This window comes from Emericellopsis atlantica (genome assembly GCF_019669845.1).
Source record: "Emericellopsis atlantica unplaced genomic scaffold F5Z01scaffold_4, whole genome shotgun sequence".
Taxonomy (NCBI): domain Eukaryota; kingdom Fungi; phylum Ascomycota; class Sordariomycetes; order Hypocreales; family Bionectriaceae; genus Emericellopsis; species Emericellopsis atlantica.
In genome coordinates this window covers 642596-656536 of record NW_025764706.1, presented here as the reverse complement: position 1 = coordinate 656536, position 13941 = coordinate 642596, and the positions used below count along the sequence as shown (strand labels likewise).

The 13941-nt window shown below is 57.9% G+C and overlaps 5 protein-coding genes across 5 annotated transcripts; 1 reads left to right on the top strand and 4 right to left on the bottom strand.

The window, feature by feature from the left end:
* Positions 1-317: 317 nt before the first annotated feature.
* On the bottom strand, positions 318-2838 carry F5Z01DRAFT_616624 (uncharacterized protein; the record flags this gene model as incomplete). Its single annotated transcript, XM_046260925.1, has 2 exons — positions 318-2036; positions 2095-2838. The coding sequence occupies 2 exons, from the start codon at positions 2836-2838 to the stop codon at positions 318-320; spliced, it is 2463 nt and encodes an 820-aa protein (XP_046121497.1).
* A 1790-nt stretch (positions 2839-4628) lies between these two features.
* On the bottom strand, positions 4629-7321 carry F5Z01DRAFT_396403 (transcriptional repressor TCF25-domain-containing protein). The gene is made up of 2 exons (XM_046259506.1): positions 6168-7321; positions 4629-6109 (listed from the first exon to the last, which is right to left on the bottom strand). Exons 1-2 carry the CDS (start codon positions 7021-7023, stop codon positions 4827-4829), a joined length of 2139 nt encoding a protein of 712 aa, XP_046121496.1. The 5' UTR covers positions 7024-7321; the 3' UTR covers positions 4629-4826.
* F5Z01DRAFT_646384 (Lsm14a protein) lies at positions 7228-9828 on the bottom strand. The gene is made up of 4 exons (XM_046262898.1): positions 9619-9828; positions 9532-9567; positions 9241-9481; positions 7228-9044 (listed from the first exon to the last, which is right to left on the bottom strand). The coding sequence occupies exons 1-4, from the start codon at positions 9633-9635 to the stop codon at positions 7728-7730; spliced, it is 1611 nt and encodes a 536-aa protein (XP_046121495.1). The 5' UTR covers positions 9636-9828; the 3' UTR covers positions 7228-7727.
* A 246-nt stretch (positions 9829-10074) lies between these two features.
* Positions 10075-10896, bottom strand: F5Z01DRAFT_694855 (t-SNARE; the record flags this gene model as incomplete). The annotated part of the gene is made up of 3 exons (XM_046266248.1): positions 10075-10199; positions 10254-10669; positions 10717-10896. 3 exons carry the CDS (start codon positions 10894-10896, stop codon positions 10112-10114), a joined length of 684 nt encoding a protein of 227 aa, XP_046121494.1. The 3' UTR covers positions 10075-10111.
* A 1279-nt stretch (positions 10897-12175) lies between these two features.
* On the top strand, positions 12176-13816 carry F5Z01DRAFT_671164 (uncharacterized protein; the record flags this gene model as incomplete). The annotated part of the gene is made up of 3 exons (XM_046264668.1): positions 12176-12413; positions 12466-12847; positions 12898-13816. 3 exons carry the CDS (start codon positions 12176-12178, stop codon positions 13814-13816), a joined length of 1539 nt encoding a protein of 512 aa, XP_046121493.1.
* Positions 13817-13941: the final 125 nt, after the last annotated feature.

Below are 13941 nucleotides of genomic sequence, written 5' to 3'. Positions count from 1 at the left end.
GCACAAAGTCTCCGGACGTTCATGCACTCGTCTGCTGAAGACTTGTAATTAGGTATCAAATGCACAGGTATCAGACCCTGGTGTGGATCTCCCTACCCTAGAGAGCCATGCCATCGACGGTCTCCTCCAGACACGAGAAGATCGAGCGTCGCCAGCCAGCATAGGCTGCTCTGTTGGTTATTTTATATCTCCCCAGTAGCATTATCCATTGTATGTCCTGCGCCTCGCACCACGTAGCCTCTTGTCTATTCCCAGACGCCAGAACCAGCATCATATGGCTGGTACAATACCCAGACAGTCCGTAGCAGAAACATATTTCAATCACCCCATCCGTCCCAAAACATCCATCCGTCCTCATCAGCCAGGGAGCCCATCAGGTTCCCCGACGCAGGGTATGCATTCGCGGCAGGATACGCCTGCTGCTGCGACGACGACGACGCGGGCTGCGCCGTCGCTAACCTCTCCAGACTGCAGTTGGCCGCGCGCAGACACTGATCCAAGACGACACGCAGACCGTGCGCCATCTCGTCCGGCCGGGGCTCGGGCGTCCGCACACTCTCCAGCACGAGCGAGAGGCAGATAATGTCCTTGGTGTCGCCGCACTTGATGTTCTGGACCAGGAACCCAATCACCCTCTCCACCGACTGGATTAGCTGCGGCGCCGTCGGGTCTAGGTCAGACGGGTCCGGCGCCGCCGACAGCGCCTGCTGGACCGCCATGGCCGCCGGGTCGGACTGCGCATCGCGCATCTGGGCGCGGATGTAGTAGCACAGGCTGAGCGCGGCCTGCATCGCGGCGCTCTTGTTGCCCGAGTGGCACAGGTCGGCCACCTCCTCGTACTCGGGCATGCTGGGGTCCAGCTCCTCGATGCCGAGTACCATCTGGAGCGAGTGGCGCAGGTAGGCACGCACGGCCTGCGGCGGCGCGCTGGGCGACCCCAGCACGAACGGCCGGTACAGGTTCATCAGGATTGTGCGGATGTGGGCGTCGAGCAGCCCGCGACACCGCCAGCGCCGCGCCTTGCGCGAGTCGGGCGTCGGTCGGTACCGCGGCAGGATGTAGTCCACGTGCTCCAGGTGCTTCTCCAGCTGGCCCGCCACGTCGAGGATCTCGCTCCAGTCGCGGACACTGTCCAGCCGCGCGATCAGGCTGACCGCCCTCCTCCGCAGCGAGAGGGTCGTCGCCGCGTACGCCTGCGCGTGGTTGTCGGTCACCTGGTCAAAGGGCCTCGACGGGGGCAGCTCCGCCATCTCCGGGTAGATCTCGGCGTCATCCAGGTTCCGAGGTGGCTTCGTCGTCATGCACTCTTCGTGCAGCGTCGACGGCATGTCGCAGTCGTTGGACACGTAAATGTCCAGGTTGATAATCGTAGCCCAAAGCCGCCGCCGTATCTCCCCATTAAAGGGCGTGATCCTGGACCCAAACTCGGATGGATCTCGATGGAGGCCCATGCCCAGGGCCATGCGGACAATCGTACCCAGCTGCGCCCATCCGTCTCGCGGGTGCTCCCGCGAGGAGCGGACGATGGCGAACCAGAGGACCTCCACCTGCAGAGTGTCTATCTCGGCGAGGATTTTCCCCTGTAGATTGTTCAGCCAGAGCCTGACCAGTGCACACGCCGTCGGCAGGTGGGCGCCTTCGGACCGCTCACGGCCCAGACCCCTGGACTTGGTCTCGTACCGAGACGCCAGGGCGAGGATGGCGAGGAGCTTGGGGAGAAACGCCTCCAGCTGCAGCGTGCCATCCCAGTACGCATTGTACTGGGCCATGAAGGAGGGCGCATGGATGATGCGGTAGAGCGTCTCGTGATTGTCCAGATAGCCACGCACGAGCCGGTCGCAGACGGGTTTGGGCGGCAGAATGTCCACCATCCGTTTGCGCACCGGCATCATCGAGTCCACGAAAACGCTAATGGGCATCATGGACTTTGTAAACTCGGTCCGCATGAGCTTGTGTAGCTTCTTGAAGCTCGCAAAGACCTCGCGCATCTCGGGGTCCTTGTTGTGGTGCCGCATAAAGTCCTGGGCCTCCTGGAACTAGCGCCATTGTCAGCTGGGTGATCCTGACCACTCGCCATTGTGTTTGTAGACCTACCAGATTCAGCATGACCCGGGGGCTCGACGGCCCGTAGATTCGCGTCCTGTAACCACCTTGCTTGATGGACAGCCCTCTGGCCGTCGCAGGGGCGATTTCCGGTGGCCCCCTGGCACTCCCACCGGTATGATTGCTCGTCGTCTCGGGCGAGTTGGAGCCTAGTAGATGTTTTTCTATCCTCTCCATCCTCGTGACTAGCTGCTCGAGGATTGGCAGTGTCTGCGCCGCCGTGACCTGCTGCTGCCCTGGTGTGCCCATGGAACCCCCGTTGCGCATGTCCGTAGCCAGCCGCTTCGTCGGGCGTGCTGTCGACCCAGCATCGGTGCCCTCCTCGTCCGAGGCGTCGGACAAGTTGTGATTCGAGTCATTGTCCGCGGCGTACCGGCAGCCCCTGTTGGACTTTTGGCACTGGGAGCAGGGGCACAGGCGATCGCACTTGAGCTTGCGCTTCCTGCATTCCGTGCATGACTTGACGGGGCGCGGGCGCTTCACACTGCGCGGCTGGGCCTGGGTACCGTGGGGGGTCTGCTGCGCGGCGGCGGGTTGGAGAGACGGGTGCTGGTACGTGGTCGGAGCCAGCAATTGGTGACCCTGAGGTGTGTGGCCCTGCGAAGGAGGCGTCTGCTGCTGCTGGGCAAAGGGGACAGCGGCAGCGGAGGAGGAGGAGGAGGACGAAGTGGTAGCCGCCACTGTCGACGTAGCTTCGTAAGGCGGAGGATGGCTCGGTGCCGGGACGAGGCCCATGTCGGGCACGGGCTGGTAGGTATTCGCCATTCATTCATTCATTCGTTCATTCATTCATTGATTCGTTCGTACATTCATTCATTCAACCAAGGATCGGTCCGTAGCGAGTTGAGGAAGGGAGGTGATGGATAAGCCACGTGCAGGACGGCGATAGTAGGTGCCAGGTCCAAGGCGATCAGGATAAGAGTGGCGTCGGTCGCGAGTCGGGTCTGCGTGGGGACATGTCGGATCTATCGATTCGGACTCTATAACGCTGTCTAATTGTCGCGGGAGGTACGTAGGGCGAGGGGACGTGGACGGTGGACTGGTGATGCAAGGACTGGAAAGCAATTCCAAGGACGGACGGGGGTGGGAGCAACTTGGGCAGGTGACGATGGCCAGCTGGAGGTCCGAGCTAGACCTTACCTTACATAGTACGGAGTACTTACTACCTACCTAGGTAAGGTACCTTAATCACCTTGGCTTGGACTTGTTGGAGACACCAGACTACTACGGATACAGTCGACTGCGCAGTCAACCATGTTCATGCACGCATGCCACTGCAGCCATTATTCTGACTGTCTGTCCATCTGCCTCCCACCAGCCACCCGCCGAAGGATCAACAAGGATGGAGTTGCAACATCAACAGGGCCTGCCAGGCAGACGCCGCAGATCAAGCATTCCCACGACGACGCCCTGCAGATATGGATTTTGATTGTTCAAGTCACGGCACTCGCTGTGCAGAAGCAATCGACGGCGACACCGAGCCATGACGACCAACAGCCTCCCCATCCACCAAGGCGCAGCCGGCCACGCCCTGGACCTGGCAGAAAATCCAGGTGGAGAATATTGATATCATCATGTAGACTAGTACGGAGAAATGCTTGCACGTACGTACGTACCTTGCCGGGCGGAGCGCGACCACAGCAGTAAACGCCGAATCCGAGGGTGGACGCTCCTCGTTACGACCGCGACGGGATCAGCTTGCCAGAGACATTGACCATCAACCTCCCAGCCCGGGATACTTGTGCCTCACAATTGTGCAGAAGAATATGAGGCGCGCACGGACACGGAGACTGATAAGCACAGAGATCGACCGCGAACTGAGCGCAGACAAAGGTCCACAGTCCACACACGTCTTGTTGGTTGACTCTTGAGCGTCGGCCTTTTGCGTCCGCCTATACAATGAAGTTACAGAGCTGCCAACCATAATAACATAGACGGCTTTCCACATTCGGCCGACCAACATGCGGAGGATCGGAAAACTCCTCCCTCAGGGACCACGTTGGTCGGGAGTCGGGTCTCGAGCGTCGAAACCCAACATCTATCCAATGGAACCAATGGAACCACGATCCTCCTCTCGACGTCCCGCCCGTCCAGTCGCGGCTCGCTGTTCACAGTTCGACCGACAACCATCAACGTTGAACGGCGTGGTGCGGACCCTGAATATCCACGTCCGCCCGCCGGTCCGCCAAGACCTCACACGAACCCTGTCGAGCGTCGAGCGAAGCTGCAGCCTGCACAGTAGTGACCTGCAGTCCATTGGGGGCGGAAAGGCGGTCAGCCACGTTGTCGGCGAGTTCCACAATGTAGAGAATCACACGCCTGATTAATTATATCGTGAATAATTCTACCGGAAATCGCTCGAGGCATGGCGATCACCAGCACGTGGACGTAACGTGGTCATGCGATGCCACTGACGGCTTCACTGCGCACACATATACTAAATCTTTCTACAAGTTGTACCTTATGAAGCCTTATTTTCCTCTGCTGGAGGTATCTAGAACGCCAGGCTGGCAGCAAGGGTCACGGCCAATCCTTGGATGCATGGCCAGACTGCCTCACTAGGTGACTAACAATCACCCAGCCACGGCCCAATTATCAGGCCCGGCATTTCACTGTCAGGAACACGCCTAGACAGGCTAGACCAGGGAGTAAATCGACTTTGTAAATTGTGGCATCGTGAGGTGTGACCTCGTCCCCTCGAGGCTGAGCACGAGTTCTAGGTATTACGACGGCCATGCCCCGGGCGGACCCTCCCCTGGCGTTTCATCAGAATCATCATGGTAGGCGTACTCCGCCGGCTCATGCTCCCCCTCGTGCGCATACTCCTCCTCGGGCGCCCCGTCACCTCGCAGCATCCTCATCAGCGTCTGCACAATCCCAGGGGCATTGGCGCGCCGCGCGTGCTCCTCCAGGTCCTGACGCAGCTCCGGGTCGTCCATGTCGAGCATGTCCAGCTCAGCATTCTCCTCGTCGTCCGGCGGGATGCCGGCAAGGCCTGCGCCGCCGCCTTGACCGTTATTGTTGGCCCGCCCAGCTTGTAGCCGCGCCTGCTGCCGCTCTATCAGAGCTCGGAGCTGCGCCTCCATCTGGTTATCCATGGCGCGCGTGCTGGAGTTCCTATCTCTCCACGGCATCCGGCACCCGTCGCCCGTGAAGATGTTGTCCTCCTCGGGCGGCGGCAGCGGGTCGAATTCGTAGTTGGGCTGCATGTCCAGGTACTCGCGGGGCGCTGCTGCTATGATCGACGTCTGCCCTTCGAGATACGCCAGTCTGGTGGCCCCCAGATCCGGGGGCGCGTCGCTGGCGGGGAGCTGTGCGGTCTCGACCTTGTCCAGGCTCTTTGCCACCTGCTGGAGCAGCGAGAGAGTGGCCGTGTTGTTCCAGAGATCCTTCGTTTGGTAGACGTACAGCTTTGTCCAGAACGACCGCGCATCCGTGTCCGCCGAGACGCCCCAGATGGAGGGCGGCGCGTCCAGGTTTAGTTCCTGGTATAGAGCGCAGTACAGCCAAGGCAGACGCTGGATTCCGGCGCGGAGCTCCGCCTTTGCGCCCTCCGTGTCCTTCAACTGTAGCTTGGCCAGCACGAGACTCTGCCGGAGGTAGGCTGTGTCTCGGTTGTCGCTCGTCCTCTCCAGCTCCTCGATAAAGTCCACCAGCCACTGGCCCTCGTAAGCCCGGATCGCCAGGAAGTGTAGAAAGTGTCGCATCGCGTATGGGTCCTTGTGGTCAAAGGAGAATAGCAGCTTCGCCCACTCGAGTGCGGTGCGGTACGTGCCCTTCCTGATCAAGCTCCGCAGGTAGTGATAGCCCGCCAGCCATAGCTGCCGATTCTCTGGTCGCCTAAAGTCAAGTCGTGCCTTGCCGCGCTCCAGATCCTGCCGAAAAGCAGTCGTCGCGACGCGTCCAAACGTGAACAATGCCCTCTCACAAAGCTCTGCTGATAGCGCCATGTTCTGATCCTGTTTGGCTACGGCACTGACTTGGAGCAGGGTCGAGACGTGGTAGGCTGGGTATAGGTTAGTACTTTGAAGCCCGACCAAGTCAGTCAGGAGAATAGCACTCACGAACTTGGGCCAGGAGATGCACGATGCGCATCGGATCGCCCATCTGGACACAGCTGAAGAAGAATGTCTGAACAGCATCGTAGCGGTTGTCGTGCACGTAGGCATACTCGGTAGTCCCGTCCGCCCTCTTTTCAAGGACCTCCATCGTCAAGCCGCCCGCCGTCGCTCGAGGCCAGTGTTCCCGTCCCTGGATGAAGACGTTTCTCCGCAGCGACACCTCGGGCAGCTTCTTCATGCCGGGCGGACCCCGAAGGAAGGTCTCCAGGTCGACATTCTGCTGACCCCCACGACGCTGACGTGTGTTGCTCGCCTCGCGCTGCTCCTCAGCGGCCGCGGACTCGATGACCTCCCGCCCAAAGAGCTGGCGCATCTCATTGATTGCTCTGAGATGGTGCGTGTTGATGCTGAGAAGCTCGTTGATTCGTTGCTGCGGTTCGGGTTGGGCCTGTCCCGTAGAGGCGTCCGCTCGCGGTGCGGCAAGCTTGAGTTCTAGAATGGCCTTGTCGATCTCGTCCTCGTCGTCGTTCTCGGCTGCGGCTTCCACCTGAGCCTTGGCCTTTGCCGCCTTCTTCTTCTTCTTCTTCTTCTTCTTGCTCGTCTTTATCGCGGATTGTGACGCCTGCTGCTCGGTCGGTTCACTGTCGGGCTGTGGTTCCTCCTCGGGCTCGTCGTCGTCGTCCCCATTTTCGTCTCCATCGCCGCCTAGGGCAGCAAACAGGCTGACTCTCGGTTTCGCAGCCGGGACTGGGCCAGGACTGTCATCTTCTGAGCTGGATGCCTCAGCTGCAGGAGCGGCGTCTGTGTTGCCGGCGAGTTCGCGCTGCTTCTGCAGTTTGCGCAGCTGTCTGCTCGACATGGTTGGAAACGTGCCCCGCGGCAGGACGTGAGGTTGAGGGGGAGAACAAAATGCAAAGTCCCAAGCCTATGGGACCGAGGCAGGAATCAAGTCAAGTACAGGAGTTCAGTACAGACACGTGGATATGTAGGACGACAATTACAGCTCCACGATGGCGATATTTTTGCAGTGGTTGAAGTTGCTAGTCATGCCGAGCCATGACGTTTGGTGGGGCAGCATCGCACCTACCAAGCATGCACTAATAATCAGAGGTATCTTCAACGCACAGCCAAATTCTCATGATATCACCAGATTTCGGACCAGAAAGGCACTCATGATGGCTTGACGAGTGTATTGATTGCATCGGTCAGTCACGCTAGGAAACCCGTATCCCAATGCTCAGGCGCCAAGCCAACCTCCCCCCTTTCTGCGTTCTTCATGTCTGTCTGTCTGTCCTCAGTTGCCCCCATCCATACCTGGTCAACAGCCAGCCTCTGGCCGTACCCTATGCGTGATCCTTTGTTTCCCATTGCTCATAAAAATGTAACCCCCAGTAAGGACCTTTCTGTATCATATCTCGCTCAGTGCTGCCCCAAACGTAAAACCAAAACGCCGGAAGCTCCGTGCTAGGCAACCCGACTCGAGCGAGCGAGCCTCGCACTCATCTGGTACTAGTTGTACACGTAAAAACTCGGAAAGCTCAGACACAAACTCGTATGGGCCAGCTATTGTCCCTCGGCGGTCTGGTACTGTGGGTTCCCACCGCGCCCTCCACGCCCTTGGCCGCCACGACCACGGCCACCCCGACCGCGTCCGCGACCACGCCCGCGACGGTGCCCGCCGTCTACACTGCCTTGACCAAAGGTCTCCATGTTGCGGCGCTGTTCCTCATCGCGCCACTCGCGACCACCAGGCCGGCCGCCACTGCTGGTGTCGGCCCGATCTTTAGCTTCGCTCGAGATGTTGTCAAAGAACGACCGCGTTTTGTTGTACGCGACAGGCACGTCCTCTGACTGTGGGACCTCGGGAGGCGGGACCTCGCCGCCGTTTGTAGTCTCACCGAGCGGTGAGCCAGCGATGGCCTCCTTGATGAGGTCGTCCTTGTTGAACTTGGCATTGGCTTGGGCAAAGTCAAAGTCCGAATCAGGAACCTCCACCTTGGCAGCCTGTCCCTGAGGACGACCGCCACGCCCACGGCCCCTGGGTGCAGAAGCTCCGCCACGGGCAGCACCGACACGCATCTCGTTGACCTTGTTGGTCAGATTGTCCATCTGGTTGGCACCGCCGTTACCGAGCTGGGCCATGGCCACAGCTACCGCAGCACGAGCGGCACTGGTGGCATCCTGGACACTGCCAGGGGCTGCTGACACGGTGGTCTCAACAGCGGCCTTTGGTGGTTGTTGCTGAGCAATGGGCGGCTGGAAAGGCTTTGTCAAAGAGCCGAGGGGAACGACTGGGTTCACTCGGTTCTGACGAGGTCCGGCAGGAGGTGCCTTGTTGGGTACGGGAGCCTTCGCTGCTTCCCCGGCAAGGTTGGCAGCTGTGTTCTTGACCTCTTCCGTCGATGGCTTCGACTCGACGGGAGGGGCTGGTGCGTTTGTCGGCGGGCGGGCCGCCGCTGGCGACTGTTGGGTCGGCTGGGCCTGCTGCGGCGGCTGGTCGACAGGACCTCGAGAAGCTGGCTTCTGCTCGTGGGGCCCGCGCGGTTGATGAGGTCCCGGGCCGCCGGGGCCAGGAGGGCCAGGAGGGAATGGCTGATTTCCCCAAGGCCCGGGGCCGGGTCCGCCAGCACCTGGAGGGAAGGCTTGCCCAGGGTGACCAGGGCCAAACCAGCCAGGTGGAGGAGGATATGGCATGTTGCCAAATCCTTGAGGGCCCGGAGGGGGGGGCCCACCACGTCCCCAGTTGCCAGGAGGACCGTATGAGGGGTCAAATGGTGGCGGGGGCATGTTGTACGGGTTGAAGTCAGGACCTTGCCCGGGCTTGGGTCCTTGAGGTCCAGGCCCAGGAGGACCGGGAGGACCAGGGCGGTTTCTTGTGGCCTGTGATGATTAGCATTTGTACGGTAACGTATGCTTCTCGTAACAACGTGAGATAGAAAAATTGCTCTTGATCAGAAGGAAGGCAACGGAAAATTTCCACATGGTTTTGCGCTTTCAGGTGACAATAAAGATTTACATCCGAAATATTTCATCATAGGAGAGACTTTGAGGGATTGGGGGAGATTGGTCAACTTACTCCGACGATTGCTGGGTCATCAGGCATCGCTGGGGGCTGATTCTCCTTGGCGCCCGGACGCTCCTCGATGCGGAGGTCCTTCACATCGCTTCCACGGAAGACGATATATTCGTAGACGGAGTCAGAAGGGCCAACCTCCTCCTCTGGACGGTCCTTGCGGCCTTCTGTACCGTAGGAACGAACATTCTCAAGTGACACGGTCGATTCGTCAGAGTTGATCTCGTGGAGGACACCAACGTAGCTGGTCAACGTGTCAATGGAGCTCGGAGGCGCGTGGATGGTCACGCATACCGAATGTCGCTCTTGGAGATGAGCGAGATGCGAGAGCTGCAGCACCGTCAGCGCGTGTCGCATTGGGCTCCCCAGGACCAGGCATACCCTAGGAATTCAGACATCGCGGTCGCTGGTCAGCTGCGTTCAGCACGCAACGAGCTACAGGGAAAGAGCCCGCCTCGACGTGGCTGCGAAAACAAAAGAAATAGGCGCGAGGTAGAGCAAGGATGCGAGGGGACGGAAGCGCCAACGCTCACTGCGCACGGGCTAGGTGAGGTGGTAGATTAGTGAGATGGTTATTTGTTTAGTGCAGGTTTTGTGGTGGTGAAAAGATGGAGGCTGGAGGGAGGTTCTTGTTGTGTGAGGGAGCTTCCGCGCTAAGGCGGGAGATCTTCGGCTATTTGTTACATGCGGCAACTGCCACATGACACGCTCAGCTTCCATGGCATAGGGCATTGTTTGTTTTCAGGCATCAATTATGTATGAACAACCCGCCCATTGCTATCTCTAAAAGGCCCTTGAGGTAATCCATCCATTGTCATGAGCGAGCGTGAATGATAAAGAGTCCGGAACGCCAAACAAGCAAACCCACTTAAAATCACCTGAACTTGCTGTATACAACCGCAATGATGAGAATGACGAGGACGGTAATGATGGCGATAGTAATCACCCGATTGGTAGCCATCCTGGAGGGTTGTTAGCTTCGCCAGAGATGTTACTCGCAGGAGAGAACGCATTACCTACGAGCCATCCCCCGCAAAGTCTTGATGCTCCTGTCGACGTAGCCCTCGCTTTGCAACAGCACATCGTGGGTGTGATTGATGGTCTCGCGTTGCCTGTTGAGGTCTGCAAGTGTGCCGGCGCCGATTTCCTCTGTTTCGTTGGCCAGCGCCATGCTCGACTTGAGGCGCTGACTGCTGCGCTCGAGACGGTCCGTCCCGGACAGGAGCTGCTGGCGCTGCTCCAGATGAGCGTCCGAGGAGCCAGCCGGGTCATCAGTGTATCTGGAGCCGAAAAGGGCGGATCGGTCCGAAGATAGATTGGCGAGCTTGCGCTTCGCGGCGTCGATATCTGATTCGAAGTTGCGGAAACGCTGGTTCACCTTCGCCCTCGCCGATGTCGGGATATTTTGCTTCTCTAGACGCATCTGTCCAAGCTATCACCTGTCAGTAATCGTGCAGACCATGCTCACGTCCGACGTACAATCTCATCGGCCTCTTCAGCTGCTCGTTCGGCCTGGGAGAGGGCGGCTTTCCGGGGCTCGCCCGACAGCTCGGGGATCTGGTCTATCTTTTGCTGAAGATCGGCCTGAACAAGCTTCAGCTCTGCCTCGTAGGAGCCAAAGAGCTCAGAGCCAGCGTCGGTATCGAGTGGGTTCGACATGATTGCAGGTATTGAGTGGCGGTTCAATAGGATGGGATCGCTAGCAGAGGAACGCGCAGGTAACGTTTTGTTGAAATTGTGGTTGCAGGAAAATGTGGTCACCGCGCTGGCTTCAAAGATGGACAGCAAAGAACAGAACGTCGAATATCGAGTGATTGATGCCTAGACTACCTCTTGGAAGTGTTCGTCGCTGGACGCATGCGCCTGCCTGATCGATGTCATGCGACGGCTAAACTCGGGGCGTCGCTCCACATCGCTGTGGCTGGGGTAGCGGCACGTGACGAGCGGCCCCGTTTGCAGTGTCGCTAAAATCGAATTTCGAATCCTGCTTTTTTGTCCTTTTCTTCTTCTTATCATGAAAGTTGAACCCCCGGAATATGAAGAAAATAGGCTCGCCGTCTTGACTTCGGTCTCATGGCGTAGAGTTGTATTACCCGGGCAGAGTAAAAGGTGCTTCTAAGAATTGGCAACTCGGTCTTCCGTTGTCCGATCCCGTTGAGTGTCCAACATATTTAAGCCCAAGGTATCAAAGGAAGATGATCCATGTGCGATTCGAGTCGCTCTGATGTCTGCTCGAGGACACTGCTCCGACCGTTTACGTAGACGCGTAGTATTAGTGGTACGGAGTACTCTGGTCCTCACGCAAAGCCTTTGACTGAACCCCAGCTGTCACCACAGACGTTGAGCCAATTGGTGCCTCGATTGTTGAGGAGCTCCTCGGGAGCTTGTACCGTCGGATTGCCCAGGCTCAAGTTCTCAACTCGCAGTGGGGCCCCCCGTCATCGCGCATGTCCACATGAGCATTGTCGCATGAGGGAAGCGCTTCCCCAACACGACTCCCAACGCCCATAAGACCTCTGGAGAGTCGTGATGACTTCTAGGTCTTCATATCCACGATTGGGGGCGCCCTCGCCCGTCGAAACTCCTGTTCAGCTCTAACATCCGTTTGCGGCCAAGCATGGCGCTCCAACAGCATGTGTGAGTTTTGTCCTACCGTATTCCTGATTTATGCATGTTCCAGTCTTCGTCATCGAATCAGCATTCGACACCCATTCTGCATGAGTGGGTGTGTCGGTGTCGGTGACGGTGACGGAAGCCGGGCCTTTTGCGGTGTGGTTCCTCATCATCCACAGTCAAGAGAACTGGGAACGTCTGGCTGTCCTTGAATTGGCTCTAGTAGCGTCGCGGCCGCAAGTTTTGTCGCGTGCTTCGTTTCTTATAGCATCGCGGTCCTTTGTTCCAGCATCTTGCGTTCCCTTGCCTCTCTTCGCAATGAACCATGTTCACTCTCAGTGTGCCGATTATTGACCCGTTCCCCAGGAAAAAGGTGGCTATAGTCGGCAGCGGTTGCTCGGGAATCGCTGCTCTTTGGGCGCTCAACCGGACTTATCACGATGTCTACCTGTATGAGGCTGCGGATCGCCTTGGCGGGCACACAAATACCGTGTCCTTGAAGAAGGGCAAGTTCTCAACGCAGGTTGACACTGGCTTTGTTGCGTTCAATGCGGCGACGTACCGTAAGTCGAAAATTCTACATACTTATCTGGATAAGTTGCCTAACCGCTTCAGCAAATTTTATGAGCTTCCTTCAAAAGTTTGATATCCCGCTTGAGCCAACAGAGATGAACTTCAGCATATCAAGAGATGGCGGTCTGTTTGAGTGGGCGAGCTCGAAGTGGAGCGCGATGTTCAGTCAACGGAGGAATATCCTGTCCCCCAGGATGTGGAGGCTACTCTTCGATGTCGTCCGTTTCAATCAATTCGCCGTTGATCTGCTCATGGAAGATGAACAGGCCAGCAATCCGGAGTCGATTGGGCAATACTTGAACCGCGAAGGCTATTCTGATGCCTTTCGGGACGAGTATCTCATACCCACGATCGCAGCGGCGTGGAACACCAGCCCCGATAACTTCTCCCTCGACTTTCCTGCATCAACGCTGGTCAGGTTTCTGTTCGTGCTCTGGCGTGTCGCAAGACAACTCGAATACTGACACTTCACAGGTGGAACCATCACTTGCTGTCCACAGTGTCCACTCGACCGCAGTGGCTCACGCTGAGGGATGGGTCGAGGACATATGTTGACGCTGTCATGAAGGGCTTTCCTCCAAATCACCTGTTCCTGAAGACGGCAGTGCGCAGTGTCACCAACGGCACAGACGGACGCCCGGAGCTACACCTGGAAAACGGTCAAACCGAGGTGTTTGACCACGTTATCATTGCGACGCACGGAGACCAAGCACTTTCTCTCATCGGATCTTCGGCTACGCCAGAGGAGCGCGCTGTCTTGTCCGCCTTTACGACGACGCAGAACGAAGTTGTGCTTCATTCAGACCCGTCCCTCATGCCTACCAGACGAAAGGCATGGGCAGGACTCAACTACGCAACGCAAACTTCGAAATTGCGAGGATACACCAATGTGAATGAGGTATCGCTGACGTACAACATGAACGCCTTGCAACGGATACCTAGAGAGCCCTTTGGGGACGTTTTCGTCACACTCAATCCTCTCCAGAAGCCCCAGAACTCGCTGACCCATGGCTGGTATTACTACTCCCATCCACGCCACACACTCCAGTCGATTCGGGCCCAGAATCTCCTGCCAAGCATACAAAATAAGCGTGGGATAAGCTACGCTGGCGCATGGACGAAATATGGCCTTCACGAGGATGGCTTCAGCAGCGGACTCGCCGTTGCCACTGAGCACTTGGGCGCCAGACTCCCGTTTGAATTCAAGGATCCGACGTATAGCAGGGGCAGGGCGCCAAAGCTAGGGCTGTTTGACCACATCTTGCGTTTAGTCGTGCTTCTCATTCAGGTGTTTCTGATACAGGTGGTCGAGCGGCTCGTAGAGTCTGGGAAGCGCAGAGCGAAGCCGTACGTGATGGGCGCGGCGAAGAAAGTCAACGGCAAGGCGACATAGACCTGCGGGCCCTTTTGTTGTACGACCATGATGATATCCATAATAATGTGTGCAAATATAGAATCCACCAGATACGAAAATCATTAATGTGGTGAACATCATGAACAAAAATCAATGACCCGGCC

Coding starts and splice junctions, on each gene's coding strand:
- F5Z01DRAFT_646384 (XM_046262898.1), bottom strand. Junction 9,482..9,531: donor ATCTCCAAGAGCGACATTCG/GTATGCGTGACC, acceptor CACGTTGACCAG/CTACGTTGGTGTCCTCCACG. Junction 9,045..9,240: donor ATGACCCAGCAATCGTCGGA/GTAAGTTGACCA, acceptor TAATCATCACAG/GCCACAAGAAACCGCCCTGG.
- F5Z01DRAFT_396403 (XM_046259506.1), bottom strand. CDS start 7,023: ATGTCGAGCAGACAGCTGCGCAAACTGCAGAAGCAGCGCGAACTCGCC. Junction 6,110..6,167: donor GCATCTCCTGGCCCAAGTTC/GTGAGTGCTATT, acceptor ACCTATACCCAG/CCTACCACGTCTCGACCCTG.